The sequence below is a fragment of the Festucalex cinctus genome, chromosome 16 (genome assembly GCF_051991245.1).
Source record: "Festucalex cinctus isolate MCC-2025b chromosome 16, RoL_Fcin_1.0, whole genome shotgun sequence".
In the NCBI taxonomy this organism is placed as follows: domain Eukaryota; kingdom Metazoa; phylum Chordata; class Actinopteri; order Syngnathiformes; family Syngnathidae; genus Festucalex; species Festucalex cinctus.
The window spans coordinates 5,046,969-5,070,632 of NC_135426.1; the positions used below are offsets into that span (position 1 = coordinate 5,046,969).

Here is a 23,664-nt window from a genome sequence, read left to right on the forward strand (position 1 = left end):
AATACTTTTGGTGGAGAAGTTCGTGTACATGTCAAGTTCAATAAAGATCGCAGTCGTCAACAATTGGCAGTATTTTGTTTGCAGAGAAAAAGTGTTGAAAGACTACTTGAAGAAAAGACGGGGAGTCCAAACCTATGTAGCCTGTCTACTATATTCATTCCATTCATGATGTAAATTGAATATTTGCAGATTTGAATATCCAATCAATTGATCGGCTAAAAATGAATTTAGCATTATTAAAATAACGCATGTGAGGTACATTCCCAACAACAGACCGAACAATCATCCATCCATCTATCCAACTCCAAAAAAAACAAAAAAAAAACTATGCAGCACCATGACCAAAAATGAATGGGACATTTCCTGCCCTGCCTGATTAAATGATTAAGCCAAACAATAATGACATATTTAAAAAAAATAATAATTGGTTGACTGGAGTTGCTACAACTCCACTCCAGCCCTGTAGATGGCGGTAACATGCATGTCTGCAAGTTTCATCCAACCAACCAAAAATTGAAAAGGTTCTTCCATCTCTTGTTTGTTTCTGTAAAAATTTAGAATTGTCACATAATCCAGGTCTTACGTTACACAGTACGTTTTCCAAAACATTCTTTGATTTGGTGCTGTTTAGTTGATTAGCGTGACGTTCACACCACCGAATTACAACCAAGCGGTGAAAAGCATTTCCAGAGAAAGTCCAAACTAAGCGACCTATCTGCCCCCTCGTATTATTCAAAGCACAGTGCAAACACGGGGACAGCTACTTGGCGGAGCATTTTGCGTCTTGTCCGAGGAGAGACGGATAGCAAGTGCAGGAGAGACGTCGGGGCAAAAGGAGAAGAAGAAAAAGAAGGGATTGACGTCGGTGTCGGCGATGCTCTTTGAGACTTTGCTTTTGTGCGGCAGTCATTTGCTGGAGGCCAATCTTTTCAGGATGGAGAAGCGTTTCCCCAGAGACCCCTGACACTCGGCTGGAATGCCCACGAGGGAAATTCAGTCATGAGGACAGAGAGCGATGAATGTTCACCGTGCCTTCCAGTACTCAACTGTTATAGTTTTTACATTTTTCTTTTTTAAATTTAGTTATTTTTAATTCGTTTTCAAGGTGGTTTAGGATAGTTTTTATTAGTTTTAGTTATTTAATAAATGCTTACTTTTAGTTTAGTTTTAGTATTAGTTTGAGTTTAAAAAAAGTGTATTACTTGTGTGCAATATTTAAAGGGATACTTCACTTATTTAGCCCCATTATAGCAATAAAAAGTTAATTTTTGTCTCATTAATTTGATACTTTCATTATTTTTCACGAACAATTAATACTTAAAAAAAAAAAAGTTTTGCCATTTGTCGACTGAAAATGACATCACGTGCTCAGTGCTCAGGTAACGACCAATCACAGCTCACCTGTTAGGTTTGCTCGGTTTGGTCATGTGACATTCACAAGCTGAGCTGTGATTGGTTACCTGAGCCCTGAGCACATTGTGATGTCATTTTCAAATCAAATCAAACAAATCAAACTTATTTATATATCACCTTTCATACATTCAAATGCAACTCAAAGTGCTGAACAAATAAAACATCCATAATACAATAAATAGAAAAAGCCATCCCTCCCCCCCATATCCCCATGATCGTAACCACAGACACACACGCAAACCACAACATGGCGGGGCACAGAAGAACCCTGTGAGGAAAGGCACCCAGGAGGAGTTCATCCAGTGTGGAACTCAGTTGACTGCAAGTTGCAAAATGTGTTTTTAAAAAGGTACTACAAATTGTACATGAAAAATGATGAAAACAGCAAATTTATTATAGACAAAATATTAACGTTTGACTGCCAAACATGGCTAAATATGTAAACTATCCCTTTAAAAAAAAATACCATGGGCGTGACACCATCTGAAAGTGCTTTTTTTTTTTTTTTAATTGGCTGCTGCTAGATGACATCACTTCTGTGTGATACACTTTCAAACATCCTTAATCTGGTAGTTAATATAAATTTAAAATTATGCCTCCTGCATTAAATTACCAAAGACTAAATTGAAGGACATTTTTGCTATAGTTATAGTTAGTTTTGTAGATTTTATTTAATTTTAAAAAAAGTGTACACTTCTTCCTACTCCTTTTTTTCCAAGCATGTATAGGTTATATTTTTTGTTTTATATGATTTTTAATATCTGAGTAGATATAGATTTTTTTTCTTGTGTGTATTTGAGAAAAAAATTCATTGATACTTGGTCCTTAAAGTGTGGCAGTAAAAGCCAACATCATCATCACAACAAGGAAGCATTGCCAAAGCAAAGCGACAGGCAAATATTCGTCCTCTCTTTTTTTTATTTTTTATTTTATTTTATTTTATTTTATTTTATGACTCGAGACACAATGTCGAAGCATCCTGCTGCAACTGCCTACCAGACAGTTATTGACTTCAGAATACTGGAAAGTATGACTTATTTGTCTAGTATTTGGGCAATGTGGGTTTCACCAAGGGTCCTGAATTGAAACTGTAAACCCCTCAAGTCTTTTTTTTTTTAAATTTTCTTAGTTTCTTCCGTTGAATCAAGTCAAGCCATGGCTCCAATGAAAAGATATGTGCAAAACAAAGTTGCAAGACTACACTACCATCTGCTGGCCGAAGATTTTCACTACAACACAATGACCATCGTCATTTTTAGATGAACAACAGCGCCACCAAGTGGTCATGTTGAGGCTCAGCTCGCCTTTGAGTTCTAAAAAATGTAGTGTGCTCACGAGCCAATCAGAGGGCACAAAAAAACAAGGCACACTCACACCTATGGACAATTTAAAGAAATACTTGACTCATTGAACAATTTTCAGCAGTAAAAGTTCATATTTTGCCCAGAATGAATTTGATAACTTCATTTTTCCATGTGCAATTAATACCTTTAAAAAGTTTTTTTTTTTTTTTTTTCTACTTGCTGTCGACTGATGATGACATCACCTGTGCTGAGGAAGTAGGGAACAGCCAATCACCTGTTTTCTGGGATTGGTCAGTAAACTGAGCCATGATTGGTCGTTACCAACTTCCTCAGCACAGGTGATGTCATCATCAGTCGATAGCAAGTTGAAAAATTACTTTTTAAAGGTTTTAATTGTACATGAAAAATAATGGTTACCACATCAATTATTGACAAAATATGAACTTTTTACTGCTGAAAATGGCTCAATGTGTCAAGTATCCCATTAAAGACACACCTCAATCAATTCATTAGTGGTTGGGTATACTTTAATACCTCGTCATCAACATTTTGTATCATTTAATGCTCTCGGTTATTAACACTTGATTATTAATGAGCTATGGATTTGACAAAATGTGGTTACAGGACTGAATTTTGTTCTTGTTGAGGTGAGCGTGTCTCCGAAGAAAGACTGACGCTCACTGACATGCTCCGGGGATGGCGATGATCCTTCTGTCGAGTCCTTTCAGAAACAGCGAGGTGTGAAGAGGCTCAGAGCCCGGCGGGGGATATCAAACCATGCGGCTGAAAGTAAAGAAGATGGTCTTCCTTCCTTGTGGGAAGAACGGCGAGCAATCCCGCCATGTTCATCATAGGGCTGTCAGCGGGGTAGATTCATTTAGGGATCATTTTTAAACCTGGCCTTCATCCCCGCAGCGCCTTTAGCGACGCTGCGTAATGATCCCTGCCGATGATGGAACTCAAAAAAGGGCTGGAAATAGCGAGTTACACATCAAGTCAGCAGAGGTTGAGGCTCCCTGTTGATGTCAAGCTATAAACATCACAGTTCAGGAAAAAGGAAGAGCGCTTTATTGATTTGGTAGTCAGACTTCTGTGATAAAACCAACTGCTGCACATCTTGAGAGGTGATATCTAATTCCATTGAAGCCTTTTCATGATACTTGTGTCACATTTTGTTACCAAACTCAAATAAAAGGGACATTAAACAAACACCTGAGAAGCTGTCGTAATAGTGTCACCTTCCTATATTTCTATCAAACCACTACACTACCCTAACATAGAGAAATGTATAAATGCAAGACGATTAAGAGGAAAAGCCCTGCTTGACCCATTTTCCAGCCTGAAGTGCACAGAATGGTGGTATAACACCTCCCCATCCAATTGTCAGCCTTCATTTAATAGCTTATTAAAAGGAAAAATGTGGCAGTTTAGGCCCCGCATTGCAACCACTGTTATAAATTAGTTTACCACTTTAGAGCAATAGACAAGCAGACAGACAGACCAACGGATTTATAGTTATATTATAAATATCTGAATATATTAAGGGTGTTAAAAAAAATCGATATACTACATCGCGCGATTCTCGAATCGTTTCAATATATTTTTTTTTTTTTTTTTTTTTTTTAAAGAGCTCAGAATTGTTCATTCGGTAGTCTTACCGATTCAACGTCTTATCATCATTGCCTTTTTTTTTTTTTTTTTTTTTTTTGTGTGTGTGAATCGATTTTTAAACTTCCATTTTTAATGGAAAAATATTCAACAAAACGTCTGACTTCGGGTTAGGATTCACACCTTGAGCATGGAAGAATGTTATATGAACGGAACATTAAGCCTTAATATTTTATTTTAATGCTGTTCAAACATGAAACAGATTACAACCTCTATAAGACTGAAATTTCAGATAAATAAATAATACATTTTCATATAAATCTTACACTCTACAAGCTTACTGATGAGTATTTTCTAAATTTGAATGAAAAAAAATCGCAACAATGGACTTATAAATTCGTATCGGGATTAATCGGTATCGAATCGAATCGTGACCTGTGAATCGTGATACGAATCGAATCGTCAGGTACTAGGCAATTCACACCCCTAGAATATATCCTTCCACTTTTGCCTCTATCTGGAAGATATCACGCTTGTATTGCTCCTAAAACACTCGCTGACCTTCTCTGGTATGTTCATTTACAAAAAGTAAGTGTACAGAAGGATGTCAGAGCCGGAAGCGTCAAAAGAAGGGGGGGGGGTACTTTTGCCAAAGGTCAATTGCCTATAAATGCCACAAATTGGTGGCAAAAAACATTTTTTTCCTATTAGACATGGCTATGGCCTGACTAAATGAAGCCTCACCTCAATTCAGTATAGTTGTTTGGCACCAAGATGGTGCAAAAGCAATATTTGTATTCAATATTCGAAATTTTCAACAAAAAACAATTTGAATGCGGGCTCTGTAAGTAGAACCAAACTAGAAAAATGTACATTTAAAATTTTGTTTTATGAGTCTGGTATCATGAAAGAAAGACTGTTGAATTGTACTGACAGGTGCGTCAATGGTTGTATAGTATAATGTTGGTTACCTTTGGATACATGTAGGGATGGGGAAATGAAGCACTTGTGATATTTTTTGACGATAAGAGGTTCAAGACGCAGTGTAAATTCAATCAACTTCCATTCCAATAGCCTTTACTTTACTTTAACTAGCAGCCCTATTTTTAATACTAGAAAGATTTCCACGGAAATTTTGGATGTGACTGCTGACTCTTTGCAAGGTGGAAAGCCGCATGCAATGAACAGTTTGCCAAATCATGTTGAAATTAGGGTACTTCCTGTTGAATTCAGTACACTTCCTGTTTATTTTAAGCTACGTCCGGGTCACTTCCTGTTGAAATCAGGCCACTTCCTGTTGAAATCAGGTCACTTCTGAGTCACTTCCTGTTGAAACCAGGTCTGTTCCGGGTCACTTCCTGTTGAAAACAGGTCACTTCCAGGTAACTTCCTGTTGAAATCAACTCACTTCCTGTTGTGGATCCCCCCAACTTCTCCGTTTATTGCTAGAGGACTTTTTGGCTGTTTTTTTTGTGGGAATTGCGTCGCCATGGTAACTCGGAATTCCGGAAAAAAAAAAATTCCTCGCCGAGTCAGATCGAGCCGCGTCTTTTGATACCTCATTTGCGCCGGTACGTTCAACAGTTCGGGACGCATTTTGTCTGAAAAATTCCGGTAAATAAAGAAAAATAATAACCGCCGTTTTTTTGGATATGTGGCTGCTCTGCTTCACAAGCGGTAGCTCCGCTACTGCTTTGCTGCGCAGCGGTCACATAATTAAGCACTCACCAGTCAGTGTGTTGATCATCGACAACGAGCAGGATCTTGGGTTTGCGGGCAACAGGCTTGGGAGGCTGACAGCTGCCCGTCAGTGGGGCTCCCTCGGAAGTCGCCGCCGCCGCAGCCGCCGCCGTCTTGGCGTGTGCAGCGGCGGCAACATTCTGCGCCATCTGGGCGCTCTTCACCACACTGGAGAAGGAGCTGAGGAAGCCGCCCGTGCCGGCAGCCGGGATGCTCGGGGCCGAGCCCTGAGTCGTGGTCGGGGCCGGTGGGATGCTCGGGGGCTGTCGCCGCTCGGTGGCCGGCGAGGCCGGCGAGGAGGTGGAGGATCCCGGCGGGGTCGGCCTCTGCAGGTCCATCATGTAGCCGTTGGGGAGGTTGGCCACGAAGCTGCTGTCTGACAGGCGCCGGCGAAGGTAGTTCATGGTCACTGCGGCTGGTGGAGGTGTTGCTGGGGAAAAAAAGTCCTACAAAACGGAGACGGACATTTAATTGTACTGCATACTTGCATAGGCAATTGACCCTCATTCAACGGTTTTCTCAGTAACAGCAATAATCAGTAATAAGCCAATCATGTCGGGTCAATTTGACCCAAATGTTTAATGATGAAAACACATTAATAAACGTTACTAACTGCTTTCATTGCAAATATTTGAAATGAACCACTTTGAACAAAGGTTCGTCATGACATACTAATATTTGTCAAACGGGTCAGTTTGACCCGGGCTATGTTTATTTCTGTTCCAAAAGCATTCAGATAAAACAATTGAAAATGTGTCAAACTGAACCAATTTTAATCGTCTGTCGAGGAGACGTTTCATAATCACAATGACACTTTTTCACTCCTAAAATGGGTCAATTTGACCCAGAATGTTTAACATTTCAAAATCAACCCAATAAACATGGTTTATAGCTTATTATTAACAGTTTTCATTGCACATCAAACAAACATTTCATAGTGTGTTGATGTGAGGTTTCATAGCAAAAAATAGATAAATATTGGGTCAATTTGACCCGGGATATGCTCAGTGTTTCAAAAGCTGTTTCATTTTAAAACATTTTTTGTCTATTGGTGCCAAAATGGATAGTGAAATGCTACCATTTGTTGTTTCCGCAGGATACCAGAAGGGTTAATACTCACAGCCCAATTCATTAGGCTCTTGCGAAACTTACATCGGCGTATCGATAATCTATCGGGAGGCAAAGTATCATGATTTACCACGATATTTATATATTGTCACACTCCTAGATAAGAGTATGAACTTTTCTAATTCACGCTCAAATTGGAAGGCAAAAACATTGGCATTTCAAATGTTGATTTTATTCACAAATTCAATTCAAAACACATCTGTTCGGAGCCAGGCAAATGTCATTCAGGCCCAAAACGGCAACTCTTTAACTATTTCAAACCCAAAAACGTATAAATACATTTTTAAATACTTTGTCCTTCACTCCCATAAGCATATTTATACGCTTTGTTTTTTGTTTTTTAATGCTAGAGCATGCAGAAGGCTTTGACGCAGTTTCTGACCTGAAGAGGTCGCTTAAAGAAATGGTAGTCATTAACGAAAATGGTCAGCAGGTGGCAGCAGAGTATTAGAGATCAGCCAGGGCTATGTTGCAACAAGCTCTTTTTCCCCAGTGTTTTCAACAAGTTTGAGAATAATGGCAAAACTTAGCTATATTCTAATGCTAATTGCTGCAAAATGGTCATAGATTGAAATATACTTTTTTCCTGTTAAAAGAAGAGACTCTAATCTTTGTTCTGGTAGGTTCCATGCTGTTGTTGTTGTTTTTTTTAATTTTGTATTATAGCAGTAGAACACAATATTCTGTGACCCTTGCAAAATCAGTCCAAATCCAGTAAAATAGTCGGGAGTGAATGGGGTTCCTTCGTTCAAAATGGCTGCCAGTCAATGAGTTAATAAATGCCTACCGCGCTCCATTTCCACAGTTGAGAGAATAAATATAAAAAATGCCCCGTGGCCATTATGACTTTCTTGTTTTGCTCGGGCTACCCTCTGCATGATGGGAGACAACTCTGCGCTAATGATGCGAAGTTGGGAGTGCAGATTCACAGTTGTTTTTTTTGTTTTTTGTTGTTGTTTATGGAGCAGACAGAAGCCCCTGAGGGAGGAAGTGTTGGGGATGAAAACGGTTACATAACATGCGCAAGCCGACGTGGCGGAGAGCAGCTGGAAGGCAGACGAGCCCCCCCAAAACCTGATTCAAAACAAAAGTTAGCCTGATTTCACAGTAAATGACATTTGGATCACGAGAGGGAAGCTCTTGTATAACTGCATCTTTTGCCGTTTCTTAACTTTTCACAGGAGGAAACGGTCTAACTGGTGGACGACGTAACATTTGGCAAATATGGTATCGCCATCTGGAGGTCAGCAGATGGAAGAACAGCTTTAGGCAAGATTTTGTTACGCTTGGACCTGAACTTTTGTTGCATACATTTTCCTTGTTGTTTAATTTGGATGATTGGATTATTTAATAATTAAAAAAAAAAAGTGTGTGTATTAGGGCTGCACAATATATCGAGAAAATATCAATATCGTGATATTGGCCCATGCAATATGCATATCACAAAGACATGCAATAAGTTTCATATGGAATTTTATGCTTTTATCTGAATTAGACCAACTAAATTGTGCACCACCATCCAATAGCTGAACTTAAGGAGATATAATTACAATTAAATAACTAAGAATATATTGAGTTTAGGGCGGCACGGTAGTCGAGTGGTTAGCACGTCCGCTTCCCAGTTCTGAGGTCTCCGGTTCGAGTCCAGGCTCGGACCTTCCTGGGTGGAGTTTGCATGTTCTCCCCGTGCCCGCGTGGGTCTTCTCCGGGTACTCCGGTCTCCTCCCACATTCCAAAGACATGCATGGCAGGTTAATTGGGTGCTCCGAATTGTCCCTAGGTGTGCGTGTGAGTGTGGATGGTTGTTCGTCTCTGTGTGCCCTGCGATTGGTTGGCAACCAGTCCAGGGTGTCCCCCGCCTACTGCCCAGAGCCAGCTGAGATAGGCGCCAGCAGCCCCCGCGACCCTTGTGAGGAATAAGCGGTCAAGAAAATGGATGGATGGATATTGAGTTTACTTATTTTGTTGCATGAAAAATGTAATTCTTTCATTAGATCATAAAAATGGCATTTCCATAGGTACATCTTAAATATCGCAATAATATCGATATCGCTATATTGAGCAACTATGTCGGATGATTTTTCAATATCGTGCAGCCCTAGTACCTTCTGACATCTAGTAGGGATGTAATGATATCCTCACATGACAATACGATATCACGATACGAAGGTCACGTTACGATAATTATCACGATATTGTGAGGAGGTTGATACAAATGTCACAATATTAATTATTGTAAAAAAAAATTAAAAAAAAATAACTTGCGCTAAAAAAAAACACAATATGCTTTTGTACAATACAGTAATAAAAAATAAATTAAAAACAAATATATATATTGAGGCCCCTTCTAATGCAAGCACACATTTGAGTTCCTCCACATATCGACTCTGTTCACAAGCATATTACGTTCCCCTTCATCTGACCATTAATGTGGATTTTAAACATAGAAGGGCCAAAACATGCCTTGTGAAAATTAAACTGCACTAAAAAAAAACTAGCTACCAGAGGGTGCTACAACTGCACAAATGAAAATGAACCTGACTTTTTTTTTTTAACAGATGTGCTGCTTTTAATATCATGACATGACGACGACGACGATATATTGTGGCTGTTTTAATATTACGATATCACGATATTGCCGTTATCGTTACATCCCTAATATATAGAGGAAGGGGATGTAATTGTTTTGCAAGTCACTGGCATTGATAGATTTACAAATATTTTAGACATTAGGTGTAGGGGGGAAAAAATAAACCAAAACAAACCATTCTTAAAGATCCAATGTAAATGTGTTGAAGTAAAGTGATACAGCTGAAATGTATCTACGACGTAGTGAGTTCTTCAATAATGCCATACCGACGTGTTTTTTGTTGCATATTTTTGAAAGTGCCTTACATGAATCCCTGATGTGGCCACTGAGTTTATTTTTGAAGTGATTATTATTAGTGCGTGTATGTATTCCTCATTCCTGATTCCGGAATCTTATCTCGTGACGATTACAACAGAATACGGCACGAGAGCCGCGCTGTTGCCATCTCCAGTCAATTTGTCGTTTGCATAATCAAAAACGGCCGAGCTGCGTGACTTTACATTTCAAAAGTGTGACACTAATTACCAGCAAATAGGCGACCATGTAAATTCATGATCACTTGCAAATTGCAACTGATTTCCATCTTTAACCTCAACTTGCGAGGCCTGAATATAAATGACCATCGTGCATATTTACTTTCACGCGACTGGTGGTATTTTGTGATCTTTCTGGGCACGTCAAGTTGAGCATCGGCAAATATTCAAGCTGAGGTTTATATATATATATATATATATATATATATATATATATATATATATATATATATATATATATATATATATTTTACAGCACACCAAAAGACAGCATTAAATGTGACAAAGCATCAGTATGAGCTCCTTTATTGGGCAGTTTATGATAATATAACAGCTCACTTCATGAATAGATTCCGCTAATCATTTATGAAGAACTGATATATCTCAATTAGGGGTAGGAACCCGTGTGTACCTCACGATACGATGCGATATGCGATACAAGGTTCACGATAACGATTATCTTACGCTATGACGATACCTCGATTATCGACATATTGCTCAAGTGATAAATCCACGATAATCTATGATAAAACTACTCAAGACAAACTGATGTTTTTTCAATGAGAAAATTGTTTATTTTTTATTGTACCATCACTGTAGCATAATATTAAAACTGGAGTCTTCTTCACAGTGAGTACTTTTCATTTCTCTTTTAAACAAATACAAATGTCTTCGTTAACAGAGACACTATTGTCATGCAACAAGTTTCATTTGATAAAATGTGACAATTTTTTTGTGTAATATTGCAAAATTAAATAAAATTACTTAAATATTAAATACAATTAAATCAATATTAATATTCCTCAGAAATTGTGTGCTTCAAAAATGTCAAAATATATGTTTTAAAATGTTAAAACTGAAGATATAATAGACATTTTTTTCTTAGAAATGTAAGAGTCTTGTTCGCCTGAAGACTTGCGTCCATTTCCCTACCACTCTTATGAGGCGCTCCCCCTAGTGGCCCGCCAAACAATTGCTCAACAAGTAATGAACAATAGAGCCGGTATAGTGGGTGTATATTCACTACAAATATTGCGATACTTGCGTAGGCGTATCGATAATCTAGCGGGAGACAAAGTATCACGATTTATCTCGATATCAATATAACGTCACACTCCTATTTATAGTAAACTTCAACGGGGAGTGAATAACATGTTTGAAGCGTGAACATTGCCACTTATTTATTTCTGCTTGTATTCATTGGGTCAGGTTAGATGAAGAAAACACAAAGAAAAGATCAATTATCTCATATCTTCTTTTTCTTCTTCAGTTATGCACGTTTTAGTCTTGACTAGCGTACGCTAGCATGCTACAAATGCTAAGCAAACAAGTTAAGCATTTTGATGAATATTGGCATCGGCCATTTTGAAGAATCATATGGCCGTAATGGATCCATTAAAAAAATAAAAAATAAAAAATAAAAAAAACTTAGTCTTAAGTCTTAAAACTTATAGCTCTCCGCATCTTCTGTTTTTGTTGGAAATTAAAACAAAGATGAGTAAAAAAAAAAATAAAAAAAAAATAATATTTCAGATATTTTATAATTTTAGAATACTTTATTTAATGTTTAAAATAAAATAATAATAATGAAAAAAAAAACATTGTTCATTTTTATTTAACTTTTGAAAACATGCTACCCCTACTGGGAGATCCTGGGACTTGTTAGATTTTAAAAACTGATATGTTGACTAATATTTAAAAAAAAATCCAATATTTTACTAACCCTAAAAGTTGCTCAATAAGCATATGCTTTAAAACTGAAAAAAATAAATAAATAAGAGCTGGATTTGGTATTTTTTCCAAATTTTGATGCTAATATTTTCCCTTTTTAGTGAAAATGAATATCAGCTCCAAATATCGGTTATTGGCATCCTTGACTACTAATAATCGACATTGGTATCAGCCCTGAAAAAAAAAAAAAAAAAAAAAAAAAAAAATCATATTGGTCTATCTCTACATTAGACTATTGCTATCAATGAATGAGAAAACTGAACTGTAGATTAGTGTTAATTTTGTCTGCCATTTTTAAATTTAGTCAGTTTTAGTCCAGTTTGTCACGCTTGTTAATTATTTATTTATTTTTTTATCACAGTTAGTCAACTTCATCCCATTTTTATTTAGTCCATTTTTAGTTGATTATAAATCGAGCATTTTAGTCTTTTATTTTAGTCCAAGTAAACATTTTATTCGTCTAGTTTTAGTCAACAAAAACTGTCAACGTTTTAGTCAGGACAACCATTTTACCCATGTATATTTTCGTCTTGTATTCATTACTCGACGAAAATGCATACTGATTTATTCCGACTTATTGTTTATTAATGAGGGTTTTTGTCTAGTCTAGCCTAGTCTTAGTCCGGGTAAAAATGCATGTTGACGAAAACATTTTTGTTTAGTGTTCGTTGACGAAATTAACACTACTGTAGAATCAAAACTAATAATCTCTAAATGCCGTTTTGTCACATATGATCAATTCAGTCAGATCAAGAAAGTGTTGAATTACATAAGTCTTACATAAGTTCTCTCAAGTGTTGTCACTTAGGCCAGCTTCTGTCGCGGGTAAGATTGTAAATGACACGAGGAGCATGTTTGTTGCCCAGCGACCGCACGGGACTACTATCGCCTGATGACGACTCTCATTTGAAAAGTAGCACTTTTAAGAGCCGCACAGCGGTGGCAAAGCGAATGCTTTACGGACGATAAAACCAGCAGGAAGTTGATGATGATCCTCCAAATCGGATTTTGGCTTACTTAGCCTGTCCGCATTTGGTCGGAAGCGTCGCGCCATGTTGAAAATGTACTCATGGCTTTTGAAGTCACAACTTTGTAGGAATGAATGGAAATCTGATTTGATGAGGTTCATTTAACAGGAGACAGTCACATTGTCCTAAATAGGGCTGGGTATCAATTCAGATTTTCGAAACCGAGTCGATTCAGCAGGGCCCGATTCGATTCAATTCACGTTGATTTTCGATTCAGTTAAGGATTTCACACAGTGCCGATTTGACTTTTATATGTAGACATTCCCAGAAGTAGCAATACTGCAAAATAGTCGAAACATCTCTCTCTTACTTGGTGCATTAGTAAAAATATGAATATTTACATTTATAATTGAATCCAGTACAGTTACATTAATCATGTAGCATGTTTTGTTGTATGTTTTATTGAACATGACCTAATCAAAGCCATAAATTATAACTGAAATCAATTACAACCACAGAGCTATCTATGTAAATAAAGTGACAAAAGTGCAACATTTAAATTCCTGAGACAGATTTTTTTACTAAGCTTCCAGTGGTTAATAAATAAATAAAAACAAATTTATTATAACAGACACAGCCATAGTACATAATTATGCATCCACATTTTGTGTTTTTATTTCCAATTCTTACCTTGCTTCTTTTGAGGGGAGCATTTGGCACATTAATTTACAGAAGGGGGGGGGGGGGGGGGGGGGGGGTATTAAAAAGTATCGATTCATGGTTTTATGAATCGATATTGGGCTATGAAAAGGAATATCGATTCAATATCGATATTTTAGACCCAGCCCTAGTCCTAACGTTAGACATTACAGGGAGTCCTCAAGTTACGTCTGCGTTACGTTCCAACTTCCTACGCTAGTGATGTAACCCGAATTTCGACTTACCGGTAAGTCGAATTTCCCCATTAAAGTCAATATTTACATCAAAATGATTTGCATTTAAAAAAAAAAAATCTAAAATTCATTAAAATAAACAAAAAATAAGATAATGTCCAGCTTAAGCCCAAGTCTTTGCTGATGTTCTTTGGTGTCTCGCCTTTCTGCAATCTTTTTATGTTTAGCTTCATTTCCATGGTAATTGCTTTTCTTTTAGCTGGACTAACATTGATAGAAGACGTCGCTCTCTTCTTCTGTGGCGCCATAATGTGGAAAAAAACAAAAAAAAGAGTGCGAAAAAGCCAAACAGACTCTCACAAATGCACTAGCTAGCACTAGGTAACGGCTAAATAGCAGACGAGGAGAAAACACTGGGGGCAAAATGGCGGACGAGGAGCCAAAATGGAGGACCGGGCGTAACCGTTGTAGTCGAAACTTATGTAATGTATAACGTTATTTTATTTTTCACAGTTGGAGGATGGCGGCACGGTGGGCGAGTGGTTAGCACGTCCGCCTCCCAGTTCTGAGGACTCCAGTTCGAGTCCAGGCTCCGGCCTTCCTGGGTGGAGTTTGCATGTTCTCCCCGTGCCCGCGTGGGTCTTCTCCAGGTACTCTGGTCTCCTCCCACATTCCAAAGACATTCATGGCAGGTTAATTGGGCACTCCAAATTGTCCCTAGGTGTGCTTGTGAGTGTGGATGGTTGTTCGTCTTTGTGTGTCCTGCGATTGGCTGGCAACCAGTTCAGGGTGTCCCCCGCCTACTGCCCAAAGCCAGCTGAGATAGGCGCCAGCACCCCCCGCGTCCCTTGTGAGGAATAAGCGGTCAAGAAAATGGATGGATGAATGGATGGACAGTTGGAGGATCACATTTTGCCATCCCTTCTTGAAGAGTGTATTTTAGCGCAGGGTTGACACGGGTGGATGTGTTTCTCAAAATGATTCACACAACAAAAAGCAATCGTTGTTTAGTTACGTAGCCTTTGAGGTCTCGGACGGCCATTGTCGTCTTGATGTCCGCCTACGTGGATGATTAAGACATCCAAGATGTTTCTTGCACATCTGTTGGGCCATGTTTGTTTGTGGAATGAGCTGAAGTGCCCAAAGCGGGTCTTGCCTTGTTGTGTCTCTCCGCTTTGCTTTTCATCTCTTGAATCCAGCCACCCCTGTGTGTGTGCCCGCTGCTTCCACTCCTGAACCCCCAGCTCAGACTGTCATGAATAATAAAAAGCCACGTTCGGCTTCTCCTCCTCTCGCTGGGGAGACGCGATCATTCTCTAACGCGTGTCTTTTATTGCCGAGCACCGAATGTGGGGATTACGGCGTCGTATGTTCAGGACCATTTGCAGCGAGAGCCTGGAGATGATATTCAGTGAATATTTGCCGCACAGATTTTTGCCGAGGAAACTATCCAGTTAGTTAATCGATCATTTGAATGATGATGATGATGTTCTGGAGTTGGATCCCAAAAACGTAGACACAAATAAGATTTTAACTCTTCATTCGCATTACATCGAGAGGCGTAGAACAAACTTGACTAGACGAGAAAAAACGAGAATGTATCGAGAATCACGAGACGCTAAGCTAACTTGTGCTGCGGAGGTGCGCAGACGAACAAAGATAATAATCCAACAAAAACACACACTTCTCAGACAGGTTTATATAGACAGCGAATCGATCTGATTGGTTGTGGCTAGACATGTGGGTAACAGGACTGACATGGAACTATCTGATTGGCTGTGGACCAGATAAAGAGATTAAGGATTCCTGACATCACAAAGCTTCTGACATCACATAACATCCTACCAGTTGAAACTAGATGTTGGTTACATCAGTTCAAAACAGACGTTTGACCTCATGGTCATGACTCAAACATAACCAAAGGTGGGTAGTAATGAGTTACATTTACTCCGTTACATGTACTTGAGTAACTTTTAAAGAGAGTAGTTTTACCACACAATACTTTTTACTTTTACTTGAGTAGATGTGTGACAAAGGATCGCTACTCTTACTCCGCTATATGTTGCTACACTAAAGTCGTTACTTTTTTTTTCTACTTTTTTCGTTCATTTTCTTTACCAGAGACGCCAACAGCTGTTCTGCCACATGACTGCGTTTCCCCAATCAGACGTAGCAACAATAATCACATGACAACTCCTTCCCTTAACATTCTACCAATCAGACATAAACACTAGCGGGCGGCGTGTGGAACATAGCAGCAGGAGAAGACGAACCTGAACACCCATGGACTACTCTACCCACCTCTGAACATAACCCTTGCATGACCCTAGTCATGACAGTAAACATAATCCTTACATGACCCTAGTCACGGCAGTAAGCATAACCCCTGCATACCCTAGTCATGACACTTGACAGTGTTTAATATTGGTGCCGATAATCGGTCAATCACTACTCTTATGAATAGCAGACAGAATGAAAATGCTAAATCCTGAATTTCTCTCCAAGCAGCCATCTTTTTTTCTTTCTTTTTTTTCTAAAGACGAGTTCTGTTTATCGTGGGAGGTTGTGTGAAAAACTCTGCCGCTTATTTGGAATCACAGAAAATCTCTTGCAACCTTTAGCTGTTAATTCAGCGTGTGAAAACGCAACACACGTCGTCAACTTCTTGCTGTCGTGATTGTGATTTTCAGCCCGCAACTTCTAAAGCAAAAAAAAAGTATCTTTTGGGAGATATTCTTGAGGTGTGTCGTCGGGAAGTCGTGCCGGAACTGAGAACTCGGACAACTTGCGGGTGACAGAACACTGGAGGCGCCGCAACGCCGGCGAGGATGCCGAGTCATCCTCCGTCTGGTGACCTCACCGTGCTTGTCGCTGCAGTCGCCACATTAAGATGCACGAAAAGCGCTCGGGGACCGCAGCCGACACGTCTGATGACAACAAGCCTCGCTGAATTCAAAAAGGACAAAACATTTACTGCACAGTCACAACTGGAAGCCGAAAAGATGGATCAGACGTTCAAATGATAATAGATTTGTTTGTATTATGGTTGTTATCTAATTTACTGACTTGTGTCTATGCCACATAGGTTGTTTGATATAAGTTGCGTGTCAAAATGTTTAGCAAGTTAACAACTCTTACTGTCTCTCTCTCCACTCTTAAATAAACACTCTTTATTATTAAATCATGGTTCAACTATATATCAACTAGGGATGTAACGATAAGCATGATATTGTGATATAAAAACTGCCACAATATCATCGTCGTCATGTTCACGAATCACGATATTTAAATGCAACACATCTGTTCAATAAGTCAGGTTGATTTCCATTTGTGCAGTTCTAGCACCCTCTGGTGGCTAGTTTTTTAGTGCAATTTAATTTTCATTAGGGATGTTTTGGACTTCATTGTTTAAAATCTTTCATAATTGTCAGATGAAGGTGACCGTAATATGCCTGTGAAGCGAGTCAATATGTGGATGAACTCAATTTGTCCGTGCATTGACAACATAATATTAATAACATAATAATAACATACCATTGATGTTATGTACAAAAGCACAATATTGTGGGTTTTTTTTTAGTATGAGCTCATTTTTTTTTACAATATTGTGACCTTTTTTAAATATTGCCAACATCCCCACAATATCGTGATAATTATCGTACTGTGAGCTTCATATCGTGATAATATCGTATCGTGACGTTTGGATATCGTTACATCCCTAATATCAACTGTCTCTGTTATTTTATAGACCTTCTTTGAGTTTGAAATAAAGATGATGATGATGATAATACTGATGATGATGATTATTATTATTATCATCATTATAATTATTATCATTATTTTGGTTTTTTTTTTAAATCGATTTGGCAATATATTGCGATACGACAACACACAATTCTCGTATCGATTCAGTTTGCAGATGGATCGATGTTTAAAAGGGACACTTGACTCAATGAGCTATTTTCAGCAGTGAAAAGTTCATATTTTTGTCCAGAATGAATTTGATAACTTAATTATTTTTCCATGTACAATTTATACCTTTAAAAAGTTTTTTTTTTTTTTCTACTTGCTGTCGACTGGTGATGACATCACCTGTGCTGAGGAAGTTACGGCCAATCTTGGCTCATTTGTTTTCTGGGTTTGATCAGTAAACTGAGCCATGATTGGCCGTTACCTACTCCCTCAGCACAGGTGATGTCATCATCGGTCAGCAAGCAGGGAAATTACTTTATATAACGTATTATAATTGTACATGAAAAATAGTGAAGTTAACATGTTAATTATCGCAAAAATATTAACATTTTACTGCTAAAAAATGGCTCAATGAGTCAAGTATCCCTTTAAACATCAATTTTTGATGGAAATATTCAACAAAACGTCTTACTTAGAATGTTCTATGAATGGAACACTAAGCCTTCATATTTTTATTTCAATGCTGTTCAAACATGAAAATGACTGCAACCTGTTTGTGGCTCGCAGTTATAAGCCTGAAGTACATTTTCATACAAATCTTACAGTGTACAAGTTTACTAATTCAGTATTTTCTAAATTTGAGTTAAAAAAAAATGACATAAAGATTTGTATTGGGATTAATCGGTATCGAATCGAATCATGACCTATGAATTGTGATAGAGAAATTTACACCCCTATTATTGTTATAATTTTATTTGTTTTTATTATATAAGATCAACAAAATGTCTGTATAATAATTTGGATATTGATTATTGTTAGACTTTTGACTTAGTGCCTGTAATATCGATTTATGTATGTATTGCTTAAAAAAATAATAATTGCAAATGCAGTCACAATCTACTTCATAACACACAATGATAAATCATTTATTCCATTATTCCATCAATTTATTCCGCACAAGTTCCTACAAATCAATGAATCAACGATGAAAAACAGCCCAAGTCGGATTCATTTCCGTACTATGACTGCCATCATATTATTGATGAATCCATCTCACATAAAACACAATTAGCGCATCGATCCAAAGATCCATTTCAAGCTTAAGTCGTGTGCACGTTTGTTGCGCAGCTTAACCGGGACCAAAAAAAAAAAGGTGAAGGAGGACAAGTATATTAAATTGGATCAATACGCTGATGCCAAGTATTGATCGCGTATGACAGGAATAGCAACACTGACACTTGAAATATTGCTATAATGCGTCTGCTTGATTATTTTTTTAAGCCTCTTCCTCCCTCTCTAGCGATTACCTGGGCTAAAGTTAGCATTTACACTAAAATAGGAAATCGATGATGATCCATGAATCAATTGATGGCTTACCGATGAATTGTGCCTGGAAGCCAGTGAGGCAAAAACGGAGTGCACTAATTGCACTGTTGATTTCCTGCTCGTTTGTCGTCTATCGAAGTACAAAATGAAGTCAAGCTACAGCCAACTTTGGGCACAGGTTAGCATGTAAATGATGAATACAGACACGCATTTGCCATGTGGACATACTGTTTCGAGCAAAAATCGAAGTACAATGGAGTTAAGTTCATCTGAAAAGCAGAAGACGGCCTTTGAGTATTTGTTGCTTATTATGCTAGTATTTACTTCAAGTATGTGACACAATAGCAATCATTTGTGCTACTTGAGCTTGTGACATTGTCAAACTCAACCTTATGTTGGCAACATTGTAATAAGAAGTGAATGCTTAGCAAAACAATGCAGCTCTATTTACATATGAAGCATCAAAAGTGGTCCTTGAGCTCTGGAACTTCGTCAGTGGCTGAGAAACAAACTCGGGTGCGAGTGGTAATTTTGTGAATTCAGCCCTGACATGGTTTATTACACATTTTCATAAATACACAGATATGTAACTAAATATTTACTAGGGGTGGGAACCTGTTGGTACCTCACGATAAGATATGCGATACAAGGCTCACGTTAACGATTATCTCATGATATGACGATAACCGCAATGAGAAAATAGTTTCTTTTTGTACCATCACTGAAACACAATATTCAAACTGGTGTCTACGTCACATTGAGTATTTTAGTGTATTTTTTTAGGGCTGTCAAAGTTAAAGCGTTAATAGATTAATTAATCACAGAAAATTTTTTTTTTACCGCACTTGAGCCTTGAAAGTAACCGCGGATGGTTACATTGAAGGCTGCGCAGGTCAGTGATGAGGTCAATGCACGGCATTTCCTACGCCTGTTGTTCCAAAATGAATGGGGTGACTCCAGTCGGTGGTAAATTTCGCTTTAAAAAACACCCCACGGGACTTTAGATTTAAAAAAAAAAAGTAACTTGCGTTCAATTAATTAATAATAGCTGAATTGCACCCAATTGATATGATGCTGTTACATTTTGAGCAATACACGAATGCATGCAATTGCGTACATGCATTTAATCAATTTTTGCAAATGTCATTCAGATAATAAAAAGCGTTAATGTCAAAATATTACGGTATTTTGTATTTATTGTATATTACGCGAAAACGCAAGTAATTTAGCTGATTAATCGTGATTAATCAAAATTAAAAAGTGTGATTAATCAGATTAAAAATTGTAATCGTTTGACAGCACTAATTTTTTTTTAACAAATACAAATGTCTGAACAGAGACCACTTTCTGTCAACAAATGTGTTTCATTTTATAAACTGTGCCACAATTTTTTGTGTAACACTACAAAAGTAAATAAATACATAAAATTACTTCATTATTAAATCCAAGTAAATCAATATTAAATTGTGTGCTTCAAAAAGTCAAAAAAATGAAATTGAAGATATAATCCACATTTTCATAGAAATGTATGGAAAACAGTCATTTGTTGGACCGATGAATGTCTTCCACAAGTCAAAGTGCGCTGATGAGTCTTCTTCGCCTGAAGACTTGCGTCCATTTCCCCGCCACTCTTATGAGGCACTCCCCCTATAGTGGCCCGCCAAGTAATTGCTCAATAAGCCATGAACAATGGAGCCGTTATAGTGGCTGTATATTATATCGTGATACTTGCATAGGCGTATCGATAATCTATCATGGAGACAAAGTATCATGATTTATGACTGTTATTTTGAAAGGGGAAGTACTTCTCAGCCCTGCTTTTGCATTATCAGTTTACCAGTATAAATTTTTATATTACAAATTACTCAATCTGATGACTCGGACATAAATTGACCAAGTTTGCCACATTTAATATCAGCATGACACATCAAACTTTACTGCACACGCTTGACCTTTGACGGAAATGACATAACGGACTCCCCATTTGAATTGAGCAGCAGCTTCGAAGGTGTGCAATATGTATTTCTTTAAATTGTGAAAATGGGGTGGGAGTCCAGGTCGCCATCACACGCTAATTAATAGCTGCCAGACCCCGCCCTCCTCCGCCCCCGTCATGACACCAGCACGGAGCGGTGGGTGACTGCACGGGCTAAAGGGCTGCAGACGATGCTGATATGAAGGGAATCCCTGCGGAAAGCTGCCGTCCATCACCCCCAGCGCGCCACGAACCCCCCCCCCCCCCCCCCCAAAAAAAAATAAAAAAATAGCTTGACGCATGCAGCATGCTCGCCCCTGCAACCTCTTTAATTTGGCTGCAGGGGGATGTGGTACATGACAACGGTCCAGAAGGGAAAGGTGTGTTTTATTGCTCCATTGTGTGAGAAGATGGAGCAGCTGGAGACAGGAATCTCCTTCGGTGCATTTGAAGGAAATGAAAATAAAATTTACCTGAGCGGTTGACAGTGACGAAAGAGACCCTTCCTTCTGCTTCTTCTTTTTCTTCTTTTTGTTTTTCTTCCTTCTATTTTCGGGACGCTGCTGCCTCTTTGCTATCCTCTCAGTAATTCCAAGCAACCCGGCCAAGTCCCCCACCTTCTCTCTCGCTCTCTCCTCCCTCGCAAAGCACGCCGGGAAAAAGAAAAGAAAAGGGTGCGTTCATTACCGCAGTAGCTCCTCAACATTGATTGGGCAGGAGGCAAATTGGGGGCGTGGTTATCAGAAGTAGACAGTGTGTGATTAGCTGTCTTCCTAGATTTGCGATTGAATATTGATTTTGTTTTTTTAAATATATATATATATTCATTTTATTAACAACTTTACAAATGGGTAGTAAATATAATCAAATTGATATCTCCGGTGAAAAAGTCAAGGAAACAGTGACATCTGGTGGCCAAAGCGATAATGTGGCAGAGAGAATGGGAAGGAAAGAAATTTAGTAGCGATGTGCCGAGTGGCCAAAATTGTACTCGTATTTTTATTATTATTAATAATACTTTTGGGAAAAGAAAAATCAGAAAACAAGTATAACTTAAAATATGAAATAGTTTAATTAGGTTTGATTATGCCAATGTCATTTTTGTAGTTATGTTTGTCAGTAACTCAAATTCAGAACTAAAAAGTCATGTGACCACTGCCAGCTGTATTATTTATTTATTTATTTAATTTTTATTTTTTTATTTTTATTTCTATTATTCTTATTATTAATTCAATCTCTGGTGTAATAACCTTATTTATTGATTGATTGAATTATTTTTTATTTTATTCTCTTTTCTTATTTCTGCTGGACATGTAAATTTCCCAGAGGGAGCCATCCCAAAGGGATCAATAAAGTCAAGTCTAAGTCTAAGTCTATATATATAATTTTGTTTTTGTTTATGTTGTTGTTTTCAAATCAAATTATTTTCTAACTGAATTCTGGGGAGAAACAGGGCAGAGAAAATAGGACTTGACTTGTTTCGGCTCCTTTTAATTCTACATTGGAGAATAATTGTTTTATATTATATTGTTGTTCTTTTTTTCTTTTGCAAATGAATGAAATAAATGAAATGAATACTCAGGTTAAAGTAAAAATGATCCACTAAAAATTTAATTCAGTATGAATAAGTATTTTATATATATATATATATATATATATATATATATATATATATATATATATATATATATATATATATATATATATATATATATGTATATATATGTATATATATGTATATATATAATTATTTTTTATATATTTCAAACAGATGCAAAACATACAAAAGAATGTGGAAATTCAGGTACTGCCCAACATTGTCACCTTAACTAAAACAATAATAAATCTTTACAAAGTAACGTAAAAACGGCAAACTTTGCTGTTAAAAACATCTTAAAGCAACCTTGAAAGCATCATGTGACTGTCTGGTCCCATTTGATTGGCCGAACCGAGGCAAGTGGTTTCCTTGGATTAGTCAAACAGTCATGTGGATGAATTCTCTGACAAACCAAAACAAATGGATTAAAAATACATGTCGCCCAATGCAGAAGTAGCATTTCTTAGTTTATTATAAAAAAAAAAAAAAAAAAAAGGCACAATTTTCCCAAAACGTTACTGAAGTAAAAGTAACAGCATAAATGTAGTACCTGCCTATGAATATTAGTCAACTTGATTATTTTAGGACTTTTAGGAATCACATCTCATTTATGGCGGTTTAATATTCAAACCTAACCTATCCTAACACAATGATAGAAAAAGCTAGGTTGGATGCATTCAGTACACCATGCAAATGTACGACATGTAATTAATTGATGAACATCTGTGTGTTTATCGAGTTGGAGATCGCATTACACGTTAATGACACGCTGCGGTCAGGCTTCCCGACACATTACACCCAAACCAATTATTTATTTCATTGTCTCTTGGTCCTCAAAAGTGTGTTGTTGCTGTAATATGTTGTCAGCCAATCACGGCGGGCCACATCTGCATCCGGCCGGGTGGAGACACACAGCACGGGCTGCGATGGAGCACATTGATTGGAC

At 37.7% G+C, this 23,664-nt stretch overlaps 1 protein-coding gene across 3 annotated transcripts in view; it reads right to left on the minus strand.

Moving 5' to 3' along the window:
* The window catches only part of syn3 (synapsin III), a 138,693-nt gene extending 116,929 nt beyond the window's left edge, over positions 1-21,764 (minus strand). For all 3 annotated transcript variants that reach the window (XR_013279024.1, XM_077499936.1, XM_077499935.1), the window contains exons 1-2: positions 21,595-21,764; positions 6,054-6,511 (exon numbers count right to left, since the gene is read on the minus strand). Coding sequence is in view for 2 of the 3 variants with exons in the window: in XM_077499936.1 (XP_077356062.1) it covers positions 6,054-6,469 (416 nt within the window). In the remaining variant the exon portion in view is untranslated. The remainder of the gene's footprint in view (positions 1-6,053; positions 6,512-21,594) is intronic.
* Between the last annotated feature and the right edge of the window lie 1,900 nt (positions 21,765-23,664).